Genomic DNA, 17,371 nt, shown 5'->3' with positions numbered 1-17,371 from the left:
TGCGAGGTCAAGTGTCCATCTTATTGTACTAGGGTACCATTCAATAGTCTTATAACAGTGGGATAGAAGCTGTCCTTGAGCCTGGTGGTATGTGCTTTCAGGCTTTTGTATCTTCTGCCCTGCCCCCCTATGGATGGGGGGGGGGGTGGTGTGTGGAAGAAGAGAGAACATCTTGGGTGGGTGGGGTCTTTGATTGTGTTGGCTGCTTTACCTTGCTTCTGAAAGCTGCTTCCTTAACATGCTTTGGTTATGTTGGCTGCTTCATTTGCAATGGAAGGATTGTAGCGAAGATTCACAGATTAATTCCTGGAATGGCATTTGTCTAAAGAGGGGAAATTAAGCAGACTAGGCTTTATACTCCTGAATTTATAAGAATGTGATGCAATCTCATTGATACACATGAAATTCAGAAATGAGATTTGACAGGTTAAATACGGACTTAATGTTTCCCCTAGTGGGAGTCTCGAGTCAGGGATCAATTTTTCCCAAAGTAAGAGGTCAGCCATTTAAGACAGCGATGAGGAAAAATTTCCTCACCAGGGGTGGCAAGTCTTTAGAATCTTCTACGCAAGAGACTTGTGGAAGCTCAGTCACTGAGTATATTCAAGGCAGAGATAGATACATTTTTAGATATTAAGGGAATCAAGGGATATGGGGACTAATGCAGGGAAGTGTCTCTAAGGTAAAAGGTCAGCCATTATCTTTATTGAATGGTGGAACAGACACAAAGAACTATATGGCTCCCCTGCTACCATTTCTTATGCTGTTTTCCATGCTATTAGAAAAATTTCCTTTGTTTCACCCACTCTCCCCCAGCTAAACAAATGATCCTCTCTTTTAGTTCTGGACCTGAAACATTAACTGCTTTTCTTTCCACAGATGCTGTCTGACCAGAGTTTTCTCAGCATTTTCTGTTTGAATTTGTCTTTTTTTAATGAAATAACAGAGGGTTCACAAAGGAAATGCATTTGATATGGTTTATATGGACTTCCAGTAGGCAATTTTATTGAGATAATAGGCTAGTTGTCAAGATTGTTGAGCATGGAATTGAGTAATGTAGTAACTTTGACAGGAAATGGTGAAAGTTAACAGGAGTAATGTTCATCAGACTGGAGGGATGTGCAGAGTGGAGTCCCCCAGGGCTCACTACTAGGATCACTGCTTCTCTTTACGTACTTTAATATCCTGAACTTTAGTGTACATAACACAATTTACAAATATGCAGATGACAAAACTTGGAGGTGCATTGAACTGTACAGAGGATTCACTTCATGGAGTATTAGTACAGCTAGTGGAATAGACAGGTAGATGAGAAGTGAAATTTAATGCTAAGAAATTTTAGGGATTAGTTAGAGTAGCAATTTGAAAAGGTGCACAAAAAGCAGGATGGAGAGTGCAGGTACAATGTTTAATTTTCTTAAAGTGGCAGGAAAGAATGACAAATTGGCTAAAAGAGCAAACAGGATGTAAACTAACATAAATAGAGACACAGAGTATATGGAAAATAAAAAGCATTGATGAACTTTTATGAAAGGTTGGTTCCACCATAGCTGAAGTATTGTATCCAGTCCTGGACATGAGTTTTAGAAATTAATGGAGACTTTGGAGAGGGTGCAGAAGAGATTTACCACAATGATTCAGGGAAGAGATACTTTTGTTATGTTGAGAGACTTTAGAAGTCTTCTTAGACTAGAGGATCAGGTTGCGAGGAGATCTAACACAGGTATTTTCAATCATGACAGATAATAGAGTAGATATTAATAAACTATTCCTATTGGTAGAGTCAAAAATTTAGAGTCAAAATGAAGGTGATTAGCAAAAGAACAAAAAGTGACAGGCAGAAGTGTGTTTTTAAACCACAGCGAGTTAGGCAGTATGGATTGCATTGGCAGGGTAGTTGTGGAGGCAGATTCAATGGTAGCATTGAAAAGGGACTTGGTTAAGTACCCGGGGAAAAGAATTGCAGGGCTATGGAGAAAGGGTAGGGGAGTAGGATTAGCTGGACTGCTCTTACATACAACTTGTACAAATTCGACAGAACGTATGGCTTCTTTTTATTCTATAAAATATTCAATGTTCAAAGCCAAACGTTAGTGCCCAGAAACTGATCAGTAAAGCTAAGAGACCAGCAAGATTTACAAAAGCACAATAACTCAGATTACAACGTTAACGGTCATGACTAATAAAGAAAACTGCTTGCTTAACAAGTGCTTTCATTTTACCAATCACATCTACCACCCAATCCCAATTGGTAAGTAAACAGAAACCTTACGTACCTTGACTCAGACTATGAATCCCGCATAAAGAGTTCATTAACCCTATCACACTCGTCAATTCTCAATTATCCGATAAATCCCACATCCTCACGCTTTCCCCCAAAGATATGCATCAGTTATACATCCCATTCTCAAGACCACTATTGACTTGATCCTTTCACAGGTCACAGCCACAGAACCAAGATCAAAACTTTCGCCCTGCTCCCCAGGCTGCCCACAACTAAAAGCATCGAGGCTGCGCCATCCCCATTTTACCGTCTACCCAATGACGTTGCGGCGCATCAGCCAATAAAGTTCGACAGAGAGCGTGCGCGGATTTCGCGCACGATGATGCGGCGCCGCGTCCTGGAGCGTTGTGCGTCTACGTGTGCGCGCGTGCGCGCGTCGTCGGTCGGGCTCGAGCGGTGGCGCCCGTTTCTGCGTCCTGGTTGAGAGGACGACGTCACTCCAAGGCTACGCGGCTCGCGCGCTCCGAGTGTGAGGGAAGCGAGAGGGAAAAGCCCTGCCGGCCGGCCGAGCGAGGGAGGGAGGGCAGGCTGAGCAACAGGAGCGGCGGCGGCTCCTCCTCCCCCACCCCACCCCCCCCCCCCCCTCCCGCCCCAGCAGCGCAGCAGCCACTTCCAGCTTCATGACCGTTTGGCCCGGTAGTTGTCGTTGTCGGAGCCCGGTGTTGAAACGCTGCGTGGGAGCCCGCGGGGCCGCTGTGATCGTGTGTGTAGGATGTCCCGACATGAAGGTGAGCGAGGCACTGAGGCGAACGGCCCTGCGAGCAGGCCCTCTGCTGCCCTCGGCCTGTGTGTGTGTGTGTGTGTGTGTGTGTGTGAGACAGAGAGAAAGATCGGGGAGCCGCCATAACCGCTAGGCCCGGGCTCCGAGGTGGAGACCGAATCCTGGATTGGGGGAGGCGGAGCGGCCGCTCCCCAGTTGTGCTGCCGCGGCGGGTGTTGATCTGGTTTTTGGCCTAGTAATGGTCTCACCGCTCCCGGGTATCGTTCAACGCCCGCCCCCACGAGCCGTGTCTCCCCCTGGTCCGCCCGGCTCCGAATGATTGCACTGTCATCAAGGTGGCCGGCAGTTCGCTGCGGCCTGAGGCAGGCTGCGGGCCTACCCTTGGAGCTTGGTGTTACCTCTCATCTCGGGTACAGGCTGAGCTGACAGCTCTCAACCGGGAGGGAAGCAGATTGCCAGAACGGGGACTTCAGTGGCTCTTGATCTGTAGGCCTTGGAAGACCCAGTTCGATTAGCACTGGTTCCCTACTAATGTAAAGCCTGAAAGTCACTCTTATAAAGTGAAGTCCTCCCTCTCCCGGCGGGGGTGACTGATGATCATCTGCGAAAAGAGGCAGCCATGGCGGCAGTTTATTAAACTTTCTGTCAAAAGTGTTACAGCAGTCCAGATAGATTTGGATTTGTTGTCTGTTGGGTAGTATTAGGATGACATTTTATTTATTCCTTTGTAAGAAACTGATTTGAAGAATATGTCTTAAATTTTGCTCTTTCTACGTATTCGGCCAACTTTTCCAATCCGTACACATTAGAATACAATAATTGTGGCCAGCATTTCCAATCTGATTTGTGCATTAAAGGTAACATTACAGTGACAAGTTTTCCAACCTGTGTAAGATTCAAGAATGTGACATGGGGATTTTTGAAGTTTTGAGTTAATGCATCTTGCAGGCCTGTTTTGTAGTAAAACTTTAAAACTATATATATTTCACAAGCTGTAAACACCCAGCAGGTCATTCAGCATCTATGTTTTGTGGTAGTGGGGGCAGAAATGAAAATGTTTATTTTCCCTCATGGTTCCCCCCAGCACAGATTTCATCAGCATGATTCTCCTGAGTTTATGGGAAATAAGCTAAGATAAAATAAATGTATTGGTTTATCACTTTAACTTAAGCAGCATTTAAATCTCTTTATTTTTAAAGTTTAAATGTAATAGCAGACCATGTCTGTGTACCTGTATGCACATTGTGACAATACGAGAAAGCAATAAAGAAGTGTGCATTACTAGGTAACTTTGTAAAATGATATAATGTTTGATGAAATGTTTTCATTTTTTCTTAAAGTATTATTTTAACCCATTGGCTTCACAACTTTTATATATTTCAAAAAGGGTGTGATCACGTTTATCTGCCCTGTTCCTATATCCCTTTCATACTTCCTTCATCAAGCTGTAACTTGCAGTCTTGAATACTGATAGTTTTGAGCTAAACTAATAATTATGAAAATGAATTTGCATCTTCACAATTTTCCTGTCCTTGGTTATAAATCTTGCTTTCAGTGGTCATGATTTCTCATTTACAGGCTTCTATCTCTCCTCTGTTATCTTTTTATAATTTTAAACATGTCATATTTCTCCATTAGCTATTTTTGTAGCAAAAATATAAAATTATACAAGAATATTTGGCATTTTTCCTGCATTAGGTAAAAGTTTTTTAAGTGATTAAGTTTCTTTAAGGGAATGGCTGAGAAGAAAAAAAATCTCTTGGCATTGTTGGAGCCTCTCATACCTTCAATATTAATCTAGGTCAGTCATTGATACTTGTATAGATATTGGGTTTATTGCATGAAACCTGATTTGAAAATTAAGTTGCAACTTTCTATTGTCATAATATGTTCACATTTTTGTAACTTAATGCATTCTATCATATATATAATTAAGATTTTTTTATCTGTGACTAAAAATTAAGACTTTTTTCAGTTATTTCAGTGAGCTATGTGCTGATAATTGTTATATTAGAGGAGCTGTTAACATTGCTTGTGATTTTTTTTTCCCTCTTGGAAATCACTGCTTTAAACTACACATTTTCTTCAATGGCTTATGTATGTGCAATATAATTAATTATAAATTATTAGCCTTTAATCAGTGTTTTAAGATCTGATAAAATCACTTTTATGATTTTCATTTTAACACCTTTGGAATTCTACTTTACAATTGATTGAACATTTAGAAAGAATAGTGTTTGAGGAGATGATTTGATTGGCATAAATGTTAACTTTATTTTCAGAACTACCGAAAAAAGCTGGTTCCAGTTGTATTAGTCTGAATATTTATTGAATACTTAGTTTAATGAAATGTATGAGGAAGCACAGCCTATGAACTTTTCAGAAGCTTTGAAGGACTTTAAAGGGGGGAGGTACAGTTATTAACACAATATGATCAACAACATCTAAGAAATTAAAATGGATAAATGAGTTTACCCAAGATGAACTTTGGACCATGTAGCATAGCCATTACTAAGTCTATTCTTTCCACTTTAATATCCCCTGATTCGCCCCACCGTCAGCTCATCATCTGTTGTAGCCCCGTGCCCTTTTTTAATCTCTAGGGTATTCTGAAGCACTCCTGGTTGGCATCCCTTGTGTTCTACTCTCTTTAAACTTGAGTTAATCCAAAACTGTGCTGACTTGTCTTCACACACAATGTTCCATTCACCCATTGCCCTGTGTTTATTGTCCCACCTTGGCACCAGTTAAGCAGTGCCTTGACTTTTAAAATTCTTATTCCAGTCCAGGCAAACTTCTGGTATATTTGTGCTCTTCAGATTCTAGTTTCTTGCTCATCCCCAAATTAAATTGCTGTGCCATCGGCTTCCATGGCTGGCATAGTTCTAAGCTTTGGAAGTTGCTCTAAAAGTTTCTTGATGTCTTTCCTCAATTGAGATGCTCCCTAATCCCTATCTTTGAACTAATATTCTTTTTTGGCTCAGTATCAGTTTTTATCTGTTGATGAGGCAGCATGTTAATCAATAATAAGTTCCATATTTCCATTCTGGGTCTGCTTGGAGATTTACAATTTTATATGTACGAGGAACAAGTTAGACCAGTTATGAGAATGTGTCACCTGGATCAGCTACCAAGTTCTCAGCAGTGAACCAAACTTTTAAACTGGGATCATTAGACTCTTGAGGAGGTATTTCATTAGGAGATTTCTGGAAATTCTCTTTGTCATTACATTTATCTATGTTTTTCTTGTAACTATGAAGTTTGCATGTTGTCCACATTCAAATTAAAGATCTGAAATTATAGCATTGGTTTCTTTCCGAAAAGTTGACACTCTTTCAGATATTAGAATAATAGATTGCAGGAATGCCTTCATATTTGCAGGATGACCACCATTCTCAGCATTATTGTGATGATTGTAAGTGCTTGAGGTGGGTGCTACCTTAGATAGACTTTGCTTCATGGTTGTACCCATTCAACTGTTTCCAGCTCCATGACATTATCCAAAACTGAGCAGATTCTACGTGTAGAGTTGTGTATCATCAACATGCATCTCCACTACCATGCAGCCTGGATTGGAGGACTTTTGCTATGGGGATAGTTTGGATTGGCTCAGTTTATTCCCTGAAGAGAAAGAGGCTGAAGGAAGCTCAGGGCTGACCTGAGAGATGTAGATAAGATGCATAGATAGGCTGAATAGTCAGAATCTTTTTCGCATCATAGAGGTATCACAAACAAGAGGCCATAGGTTTGAAGTGAAAGGCAGGAGTTTTGAGGGGATGTGAGGGGAAACTATTTTATAGAGTGGTTGATAATCTGGAACTGACTACCAGAAGGGATGGTGGAGTCAAATACAATAATATAAGATACAATATGTTTAAGGGACTGTTAAACAGGCACTTAAATAGGCAGGGCACAGAAGAATCTGGGATGAGTATAGATGGACAAAAAGGTCGGCATGGAAATGGTGGATCGAAGTTTGATCTGATTTGTCATGCTATTTGAATATTAGTATAGGTTTCCTCAAGTTGATAATTAGTAAGACCGAACCTATTGTTTTTGGTTGATGCTTGTACTCTGCTGGATGGATACTTAATTAGTTCTCTTCCCAGTCGATGTCTGATGCTGAATCAAATGGATCGCAAGCTCAGGATCTTTTGTGACTTTAAACTGTACTTGCAACACTTAAACTTCTCAATACTAAGATGCCTACTTTCATCTCTGTAGTATTGTCTATCTACCACAGGCTCTGGCCATCTGCTGCTGAAATCTCATTCATGACTTGGTGTCTCCTCAACTTGATTATTTCAATATTTCTTCTGACTTGGCTCCTGTCTCCTTTAAACATGCATTCTTGCAAGGCTCTGCTGTCTGTTTCCTATCTGATGCCAGGTATTGTTCACTCACCTTTCCTGTGCTTGGTGAATTAGTATTTCTCGTCCAGCATTTCCTCAAATTTAAATGTTCAGTCTTGCATTCACATTCCTCCATAACCTTGCTTCTCTCCATATCTATAATCTTCTGCAACCTTCCTGTAGCTTTATCCTCTTGTATTTCATTAGTGTTCTTTGTCCCACAATTGGCAGAAGCTTCATTTGTCAGAGTCTTAAGATATGGTGTGTCTTCCTAACCTCTGTTTCTCCATCTCTCCATTTTCATTCAAGAAGTACTTTAAAATCAAGCAACCATCCTAATATTGTTGTAAGTGGCTCAGTATCAAATTTTGTCTAGTAATTGCTATATGTTGAAGTTGCTATATAAATACAATATGATGGTAGTGGGTTAATTTTATAATTTGTCAATACCTTAATACATTGGTTAGTGATAATATTAGTGATCCTGCGGAACTGAAAATCCATAAATATAAATAATAAAAAAACCAAGTGATGAAAATCCAGTTGCATTAAATCCAAGCCAGTATAATGTAGGCTAATTTATCACTGTGTAAATCTATTGATATGTGGTAATAACTTCAAATAGATGAAACTGCAGGTCTTGTTTTTAAGCAACCTTCAGTAATAAAAATGTGATTAAATTAAGATAATCAGAGCCTGGGATTTAAAATGATAGATATAACTTTCTAATTCAGTAGTATGAATGTATTTCATTCACTGGGTTGGTGAAAAGTTTCAAATTTAATTCACCTGATCTCTAGATGTAAAGCAGTACAATTATAGGTATTGTTCTTCCACGATGAAATTGTACCATGCTTAGAAGGATCCTAGCCAGTCATGGAGGTTAGCAGATACTTGCCCTAAGTAAGTAATGAAAATGTAAAGCATTCATCAGCTATGGTGAAATAATTTGTATGATCATGTTTATTTTCTGTGAATACAAAAAAAACCCAAATTAATCCCAAGTACATGTAACCAAACAAACCCAACAAGCTTTTAAAAATTAAAACCATTTCTAAAATGTTCTTGTACTTCATAATCTCCCATTCTTTAGAATATCTTTTGTATTTAGCCATCATTATTTTTTATTTTGGCCTCTTATCAGTTTCAAATAATGAAAAGATTTGCTGAAATTGTCATCATTTCAAGAGTTTTGCCTGGAAAAGTTTTCATCAGCTCTTTGCAGTGGGCCATTTTCCACTTTATCTGTTGCTAGTTCCAATTTTCAGAAAGTTGTAAGTGTAGCTCAGGGACCACAGTGCAAAATGTATCAATATTTTCCTGCAATTTTACAAAAATATTGGAATTTATCGAAGGGGTTCACTTTATGTAATAGAGGCATTCTTCCATTTTTTTTAAAATAACTAACTGTTGTATCCTCTAGAAGATGCAGTGCCTTGAAAATAATAAAATCAGAAAAAACATCTACTGTTTTAAAGTCTAAGTGTTGCAAAATGTGTACGTAGGAACAGAAGGTTGCAAAGATACATTGGGCATTTGAGTTGGTAAAGGTCTAGAATATGGAGTTAAATGAAGTCACCCACTTTGAACTAAGATGGATCAGTGCATTTCCTAGATGTTGTGGGCTTAGGAACTATTGAGGAGCAGAAATTTAGGACTCTGTGTACAGAAATTGCCATATCCAGCGTAATGAAAACATATTGGTGAAAGTACTCAACATTCAGTCGGCATCTTTGGAAAGAGTAAAGAGTGATAATGTTTCAAGCTTTTGAAAAATCATCAACTTGAAATATTAACTATCTCTTCACAGACATTACCTGACCTACTGAGTACTTAGTGTTCTATTTTTATTTCAAATTTCCAGGATCTGCAGTTTATTGCTTAGTGATATTTAGTGTCAAAGGACAAACATAATTAAAAGGTTATCTCAAGCAGGTGAAATACAAAGTGGTAGATGTATCCCTCATTTCTATATAATTCTGATTAGTTATTACCTGTGTGCTGTGTTCAGTTCTGGGCACCCATCACTAGGATGAGTATATTCTACCTAAAGGGAAAGATACATTTGGTTGGAGGAGATTCAATGTATTTGCACCAAGATGGATTCTATACACTGAGTTTATGTTCTCTTGAATATGGTAGATTAGGGGGTACTCTTATTGAGCTCTTTAAGATGATAAAGGAGTTGACTGAGTAGGAATTATTTCCTCTGGAGTGTTCAGAAAAAGGGAATGTGACAAAGCTCAGCATGGAAATTCACAGGTGACATCAGGAAGATTCACACAAAGAGTAATGGAAATCTGCATCAACATTTTGTTGAGGATTGGTTATTTGCAAATTTCAATACTTGCTATTTTTGCTCAACAAAAATCTATTAAAGTTTATGGATCCATGAGTAGATGGAGTTAATGATCTAATTAAATGCCGCAATTGACTTGGGACTTATTGAGCATTCCCTGTTTACATACTGCTTTTTTCTACTAGTTCAGTAATTTTCTGTTTTAATAGTTATTTGTGTAGTTTGGTTATTTAAACAAAAATTATGAAGGTGGTGTTTTTCAGTCTTCCCAGTAATAAAATTAAATACCAGTTTGTCTGCTTTGTTGTGTGAATATTTTGCCCATCAGTGTTTTTAAAATCTGAATTTATATGGTTATGGTTGAAATGGTTCAAATATTGTGTGTGTGGTGGGGGGAATTCAATATACATGTTAAAGTTATAATGGCTTGCAAAACAATTAGCTTTTGGAAAGTGGGTTTCTGCAACAAAATTGTAATTGGAATGGTAAGGGATTATAGTACAGTTATAATAAGAATGAACGCTGATTGATTTATAATAGTTACCTGAAATCTGAATTAGTTTATTCTTGAAATCACAACTAAAGAGTTCAAAGGACAAAAGTTACTTATTTTTGAGGACAAAGCCTTCAGACAAGCATACTTGATCCACTTGTCTTGAACTTGACTTTCTCAGATTTTCTAATATAAGCAATGGTACAGTAAGCAATGAGAGGGCATGTGCAAGCTCTTGTGCCATCTTGGACTCGTGCCATCTTAACCAAGCTATCCCATTTGCAAGTTGTGGATAGGTTTGATTTGCCCAAGTTGTAGATGTTAGTTTTTTAGTTAATGGAATGGTTAATATGATAGGATGCTATTGATGAAGCAATAATTTGTGGGTATTTTTAATTCACTATAATTAGAAGATCCCAACTAATATGGGCCCAAAGCATGATTCTTTTTGACTGGATTTCTTTACTTCACCACTTGGTTCAAAACTTTTGGGCATAAATTTTAAATGTAGGTTGATGGGGCAAATGTTTATCTCCTAAAGCAATGAGATTTAAGTTTAGGGAAGCAGGATTGACCTGGAAAGGAAATCTAGTGAATTAGTGTTAAGTACAGAGAGAAATAAAACAAGGGCACTAGTTCATATTTTATATTTCCTTACAACATAGGAAGAGGCTTCTAAGTCCATTGAATATTTGCTTGCTCTTGGAGCAAAATGTTAATCCCATTTCCTCATTTATTTCCCTATAACATATTCATTCTTACGTGCTCATCAACTTACCTTTGACTCTCCTACTACCCAATTATACCAGCCAATTAACCTATCAGTTAGCACATTTTTGGGATATGGGAGGAAACTGGAGCAAATCCATGTAGTCACGGAGAATATGCAAACTCAACACATGGCACCTGAGAACAGCACTGGAGCTCTGAGGCAGTGGTGCTACCTGCCATATGACTGTGATTGAGGGGTGGGTTGAGATAGCTGGTGGAGGGGATGGAAATTGATTCATGGAGGATATATTTAAAATAAAAACATTTTAAACACCTTGGCGCTACTTATGCCCTATAGGAATGAGATTCTGCAGTTTGAAGTGTTTCCTTTGAGGTGAAGTTGTGGCCTGGCAGGAACATAAATCTCTTTGTTAAAAGAGTCCTTGTATTAAGAAGCAGCCCTTCCTTTTTGCGGGAAGTTTAATATATGGATCAATTTACTGACGCTCTCAGTGATCACATATTTTAGTGAAGCTAACTGCAGTATTGTGCAAATTGTCCAGCGATTACAATTGAGAATTACAGTTTGTTACTAGGTTATACACACACTAGTAACAGCAAACACATTCTCATTATTTAGTCAGCAAATTCAGCACCAGTATAGAGTTCTGAACTTCTAGAGTTTATGCAATTAATATAAACAGATGTTTGCCTTGTGATCATTATAAGATGCATATTAAAATAATCTTTTGGATTGTCCCAGTGTTGTCATCCATCAAAGCAGATTTATTTATCAGTATTGCCTTGGTTATTCTAAAATATCAAATTTCAAAAATTGTGTTTGACTCTATCAGCTGCTGACAGATAGTTCCAGTGGTCAGGTTAAATAGTATGCTTTATCTTAAATGATGCTGCTGTGCATTTCAAATTCCAGTCCTTTTAAGCATTCTGGGTATAATTTCAAGCAGTAATGTTTCTGATCAATGTACTTGTGACAGCCATCATGATGAATCCAATAGGATGGAAATAGAGCATTATGAGCAGTGAATTGCTTGCCATTGATAAATGGAGGAACAATGGATCATTGCAATTATATTCATTTTCCTGGCAATTTATTTCTCTCCTTTCCATGTTGGTGCCATTCTCTGGCTGGAGAACCTTTTGTACTTTTGGGTATATACCCAGGCCTCTTTTTCTGTCCAGTTGTAGACATTTGTGGGAACAGGCTGTTTGTTCACATGGTCATCACATATGACCATGATCCTTTCCTCAACCAATGTCCCCACACAAGCATATTTCTGGAACTAATGTTGGTTACTTGTTAGGAGTTATCATCTTAGAATTTTTCTGGCCCTCTTAGGAGTCCTAAAGCTAATTGCAGATACATTTTCTCCAAAGAAAACCATCAACATGCATCGGATAAGAAAAACATGTCAATATCTGAGGATTATGGAGTATGGTAGTAGAATGATTACCCTTAGATGGGACAGTAATTTGCGAGTCTTGAGGATGTAGCTATACTCCTTGAAATCACAATTCTGAAATTGAATATGTGAACCAAGAAATTTCAGGGTAATGGTTGCCTCATACAAGAACACTTCTGTGGTGGTGTTTGGCTGTTTACCATGTGTTGCTGCAAAATTTGGTGCAGTAATTCTTTGGCAAAAACAAGTGTCGTAGTAGTGTGACTAGATTTGAAATTGGTTACAGCATATATAAGAAAGCAACAATGCTCCTTTGTTGGCTGCAGTTTGTAGTGATTTAATTTATCTTGGCCTTTTCAGATTGATGGAAAGGGATTAGATCTTGTGCAGTAACATGAATTCTTCTGTATTGAGTTTTACCTGCTGTAAAATGTAAAAACACATAATATAAGCACGGAGACTAACTAGGCCCATATGAAGAGGAGCTCTAAGTTACTAGCTGACTGTATTGACTGAGGCCATTTCTCTCAGTGACTCAACAAGAAAGCAATACCAGTGTAAACATTTTGATACAAGCTAGTTCTAGTTAAATTGCTAATTCAAGTCTAAGTGACTCTGTTTTGCAGTAAAGTTAGATTGATGTTATTGGAGCTGGGACTTACCCATCCTTGTCTTAAGCAAACAAAAAACCAAAAAATAAATAGCAACAGGACAACACATATGCAGACAAATGTCATTATAACACTGTAATGCACATGCTGTGAGAAAATCTACTTGTTATGACTTATCTCAGCACGTTTACTTCACTGAACTGGTTGCACTCTGTTGGGAGTCTACCATTTGCAGAAATGTTAACTAAACTGGCAATGAAAGGAAACCCAAAGGCAGAGTCGTGTATGCATTTGTTTTACTTGTTATGGCCTCATTTTGTTCTTTCAAGGTAAAAAGTAAGGTTGGTGAGTTGATCATTTGCACCAAGAGTTGTTGATGAGTGACATCTTGAGCTATCCACACCAGTTCTGGATGATGATCAGGACTTTGATCTGGCAAAATTCTGTGCTAAGAAGATGCAAAACAAGAATGGTTGCTACTAAATTTTCATGCTTCAGATTGTGTTTCAATAAATTTCCTGTAAAGCAGGTTGTTGAAGGTAGTTTTACATTAAAAATGTGCAGACACCTGCTTTCTTGTTGATTGCATTCTTTAGTGCAAGCAACCTGGTTTATCTATAACTGATTGCGTTGTCGACCCATGGCCACCTTCCTATATTTGAATAAAATTGTCAGAGTATAGATGGGGAGTAGGCCTAAAGTTTGCTCTCCAAATTTATTTGGGACGTAAGTTTCAGCAAAAAATAAAGATCCGGGTGAATCATGCACCAATGTCTTCGCTAAAGGAAGGGGCATTTAAAATAAGCAATTTACCTTCGTTCAAGCTCTGATTGCTTACATAAAATAGGAAAGACTCGTGTTTTGCAGAAAACTTAAAAAAAAAAAGATGCATCTGGGTAGAGGGTGTAGGCAAAACACAATTTTTTTCTGCCATGCCAGAGATTTCTTGGCTATGGTGTTTATTATTCATATCTAGGTTACAACAATATGATGTTGCTGCCTTAGAGACTTGCTGCCCAAAGTGAAGCTGTCATGCCATTGCTGATGTGGAAATCATTCTTAGTTCATGTTGTTAAAGTGGGTCTTTAATTCCAGGATGTGTAAAGTGTATTGTGTATAGGCTAGCATAATATCATGGTAGTTGCCATTGTAGTTTCTCAGATTTCTGCCAGTTTCTTTTTGTTTATAGTTTGCAATTATTTATTGCAAAAGTTGTATTTTTAGTGATTCCAACTGTTTTTTAAAGCTCAACAGGGAGACTTGCAACTTTTCCTACACCTTCATCATTTAAAACATATATTAATGTTTAGCTATGAGAATTTGGAATGGTAAACAGTTGTTTACATTTCCTGATATTTGAAGGCTTTTTTAAAGAAAACACAGTACATTCACTCCTTTGCAGCTATGCAGTTGTTATAATAGATCCAAGAGCATGTTTGTCTGTCCAAAAAAAAATTGAATGGTTAAACTTTTTCAGAGGAATTTTTCTGTCTTCTAGTGAATTAATACATCTATGTGGTCTTGTCTTGTTCACTTCTGAGCTTTTTTTTTGTTTGCAGCATCATTTTTTGTTTCAGGTTCTTTGGATCTACAGTGTTTTACTTTTTTAACAAGCGTTTTTTTGTAAAAAGTGATATAGTGCAGATGCTGGACATCTGAACAGACAAATTTAAGATGTGCAAAATGAAAAACCACATGAGAGTATCGATATAGTCAGAAAAATAACACAAGCCATATCAGTGGAATTAGATGATTTAATTTGGTAACATTATAGTATCCAAGCACTCAAGGGTAAGTTTTCATTTGCAACTATTAAAATCAATAATATAATATAAAATCAATGCTCAGCTGAACAAAATCTGTGTCCTCTTTCCAAGATATAGTTTTTACTAAATTTTATTTGAAAACAGCGATATTTCAGTTTTATTTTTCAATAGGTTAAAGTGTGGCACTATTTGATTATTATATTTAAATGGACTTCCTCATTTGTTGTACTCTACTTGCTTAGGAAATTACTATAATCCTATATCCAAAAGATTGGAGAATAGCCAATGCCAATGTTGTTCCTTTGTTTAAGAAGGGCAACAGAATAATCCACAAAGTTATAGGCTGGTGAACCGTACGTGAGTGGGAGGGAAATTATTGGATAAGATTCGTGGGGAAAGGATTTACCCGTATTTGGAAAAGCATGGACTTGTTAGGGATAGCATGACTTTGTGAAGGGGAGGTCCTGTCTTTCAAATTTTATTGAGATTTTTGAGGAAGTGATGGAGATGATTGAAAGTGGGGCAATGCATCTTGTCTCTGTACACTTCAGTAAAGCACTCGACTTAGTAGACTTGTCCAGATTATTAAGTCATATGGGATCCACTGTGAGTTGATAAGTTGAATACAAAATTGGCTTGGTCATAGAAGACAGTAGAGGTGGAGGGGTGTTTTTCTGACTGGAGATCTGTGACTAGTGGAGTTCCACGAGGATCAGGATCAGTGCTGGGTTGTTTGTGATGAAAATAGAGTTTGTCTGATTAGTGCGTTTTCAGATGACACAAACATTGTTGGAGTCTGGATTGTGAGGAGGGTTGTCGAAGAATGCAGCAGAATATGGATCAGTTGGAAACTTGGGCAGAGAAATTGTAGGTGGGGTTTATTCTGGACAAGTTTGAGGTGATGCATTTTGGGAGGTCAAATGCAAGAGGAAAGTATACAGTAAATTGAAGGACTCTTGGGAGCATTGATGTTCGGGGGGATCTTGAGGTGCAAGTGCATAGCTCCCTGAAAGTAGCAATACAAATGGATCGGGTGGTAAAGAAAGATGAAACCATGCTTGCCTTCATCGGTCAGGGCATTGAGTATAAAACTTGAGAAGTCATGTTTTAGATGTATAAAGCTTTGGTTAGGCCAGATTTGGAGTATTGTGCACAGTTCTGGTTGTCACACTATAGGAAGAATGTGGAGGCTTTGGAGAGGGTACAAAAGAGGTTCTCCAGGATGTTGCCTGGATTTCAGTGTGTTAGCTACAAGGAGAGGTTGGTCAAATTTGGATTGTTTTTTTTAAGAGTGTTGGAGGTTGATGGAGTGACCTGATAGAAGTATATAAAATCTTAGATAGGATAGACAGAGTCTTCTTCCCTAAGGTGGAAATGTCAAATACTAGAGGGCATAGGTTTAAGAATGAGAGGGGTAAAGTTGAAAGATGTGGCAAGTTTTTTTTTAAACACAGTGAGTGGTAGGTGCCTGGAATGTGCTGCCAGGGAAGATGGTAGAACTATCTGCAATAGCAATGTTTGAGAGGTATTTAGACAGGTACATGAACAGGCAGGGAGTAGACGGAGACAGATCATGTGCAGGCAGATGGGATTAGTTAGATTGGCATCATGGTTGGCACAGACATGCTGGGCCTAAGGGCCTGTTACTGTTGCACATTCTATATGTGAAACATTGGGAGGACAATTTGAAAACTTGTTTGGCTTGTGCCTTATCCCTGGTGGTAAGGCACTGAGTGATACTCTTGGTTCTGTTTAGGTTTTTGGCTTGTGCTTTTATGTCCATGCATTGACAAGATCCTTCTAAGTGATTAAGTATTGTCACTTTTAAGGACTTGTGTAAATATTAGTATTTCTAGGAAAATGCCCATTTTTTGGTAAATGTTTCTGTTTTGCAAGTGTGCAACCACCAGAAGAGATGATTTAGATCGACACATTTCTCAGAGGGGAAGGAAAGATATTGAAATCTAGAGGTTCCTGGGTGAGCAATGTTATAGAGACTAAAATGAGAGAAGAAAAATGGTGCTTTTATGACAATTTTAAGGATTGAAAATATAGTTAAGATCAAAGTTGAGCATCAGAAATGATTACTTAAAAGGTAGACCAAGCAAGGCAAAGGATATAAGATTAGACTAGTGGCTAACATAAAGTAGAACCCATTTATAAATGCAGAAGTAATAACACTAGTCAAAACAAAACTGGGGCCTGTGTGTGCCTAAAATGAGACTTTGTGTAGGAACTTGAAAAGCCATCCACTGTAAATGGAGTGCATTTTGGGTTACCTGGGGAAGTGTCAGTGGAAGTTGTGGTGACCCTGAATGCAATTTTCTAATATACTTTTGATTTATCGGTGGCGTTAGAGTGCTGGAATTCTGCAAATGTTACATACGTACTCAAAATTTGGAGACTTGTGAATCGGGTCACCACTGACCAATCAGCCTGCGGAGATTTGAGAGAGAAAATTTGGAACAAAATTTGGAAAGTATGAGCTAATGATGACACAGATACGTGATAGGTTTTTTTGATAAAGGGGAAGACTGAAGTGACTCAAATCTTAAGGGACCTGCTTATATGTGCCATGTTTGGGTCAAATGTATGATAACCATTAAGCTTGGGTCCTGCTGTAATGTGCAGGCAAAAAATGAGATCAAGAGAGAATTAGCAAGAAAGATGCAGGCTGCGTGAGGGGTCAGATGGAGCAGCGTAATGGTAG

The 17,371-nt window shown here is 38.3% G+C and overlaps 1 protein-coding gene across 1 annotated transcript in view; it reads left to right on the top strand.

The window, feature by feature from the left end:
- Window positions 1–2,655: 2,655 nt before the first annotated feature.
- Window positions 2,656–17,371, top strand: part of kcmf1 (potassium channel modulatory factor 1) — a 103,858-nt gene continuing 89,142 nt past the window's right edge. The window contains exon 1 of the mRNA XM_052020478.1: window positions 2,656–3,012. Within this exon, the coding sequence (XP_051876438.1) occupies window positions 2,997–3,012 (16 nt within the window). The 5' untranslated portion in view covers window positions 2,656–2,996. The remainder of the gene's footprint in view (window positions 3,013–17,371) is intronic.

Source organism: Pristis pectinata, chromosome 7 (assembly GCF_009764475.1).
Source record: "Pristis pectinata isolate sPriPec2 chromosome 7, sPriPec2.1.pri, whole genome shotgun sequence".
Taxonomy (NCBI): domain Eukaryota; kingdom Metazoa; phylum Chordata; class Chondrichthyes; order Rhinopristiformes; family Pristidae; genus Pristis; species Pristis pectinata.
The sequence above is the reverse complement of the archived record's forward strand: the minus strand, read 5'-3'. Positions and strand labels throughout refer to the sequence as shown.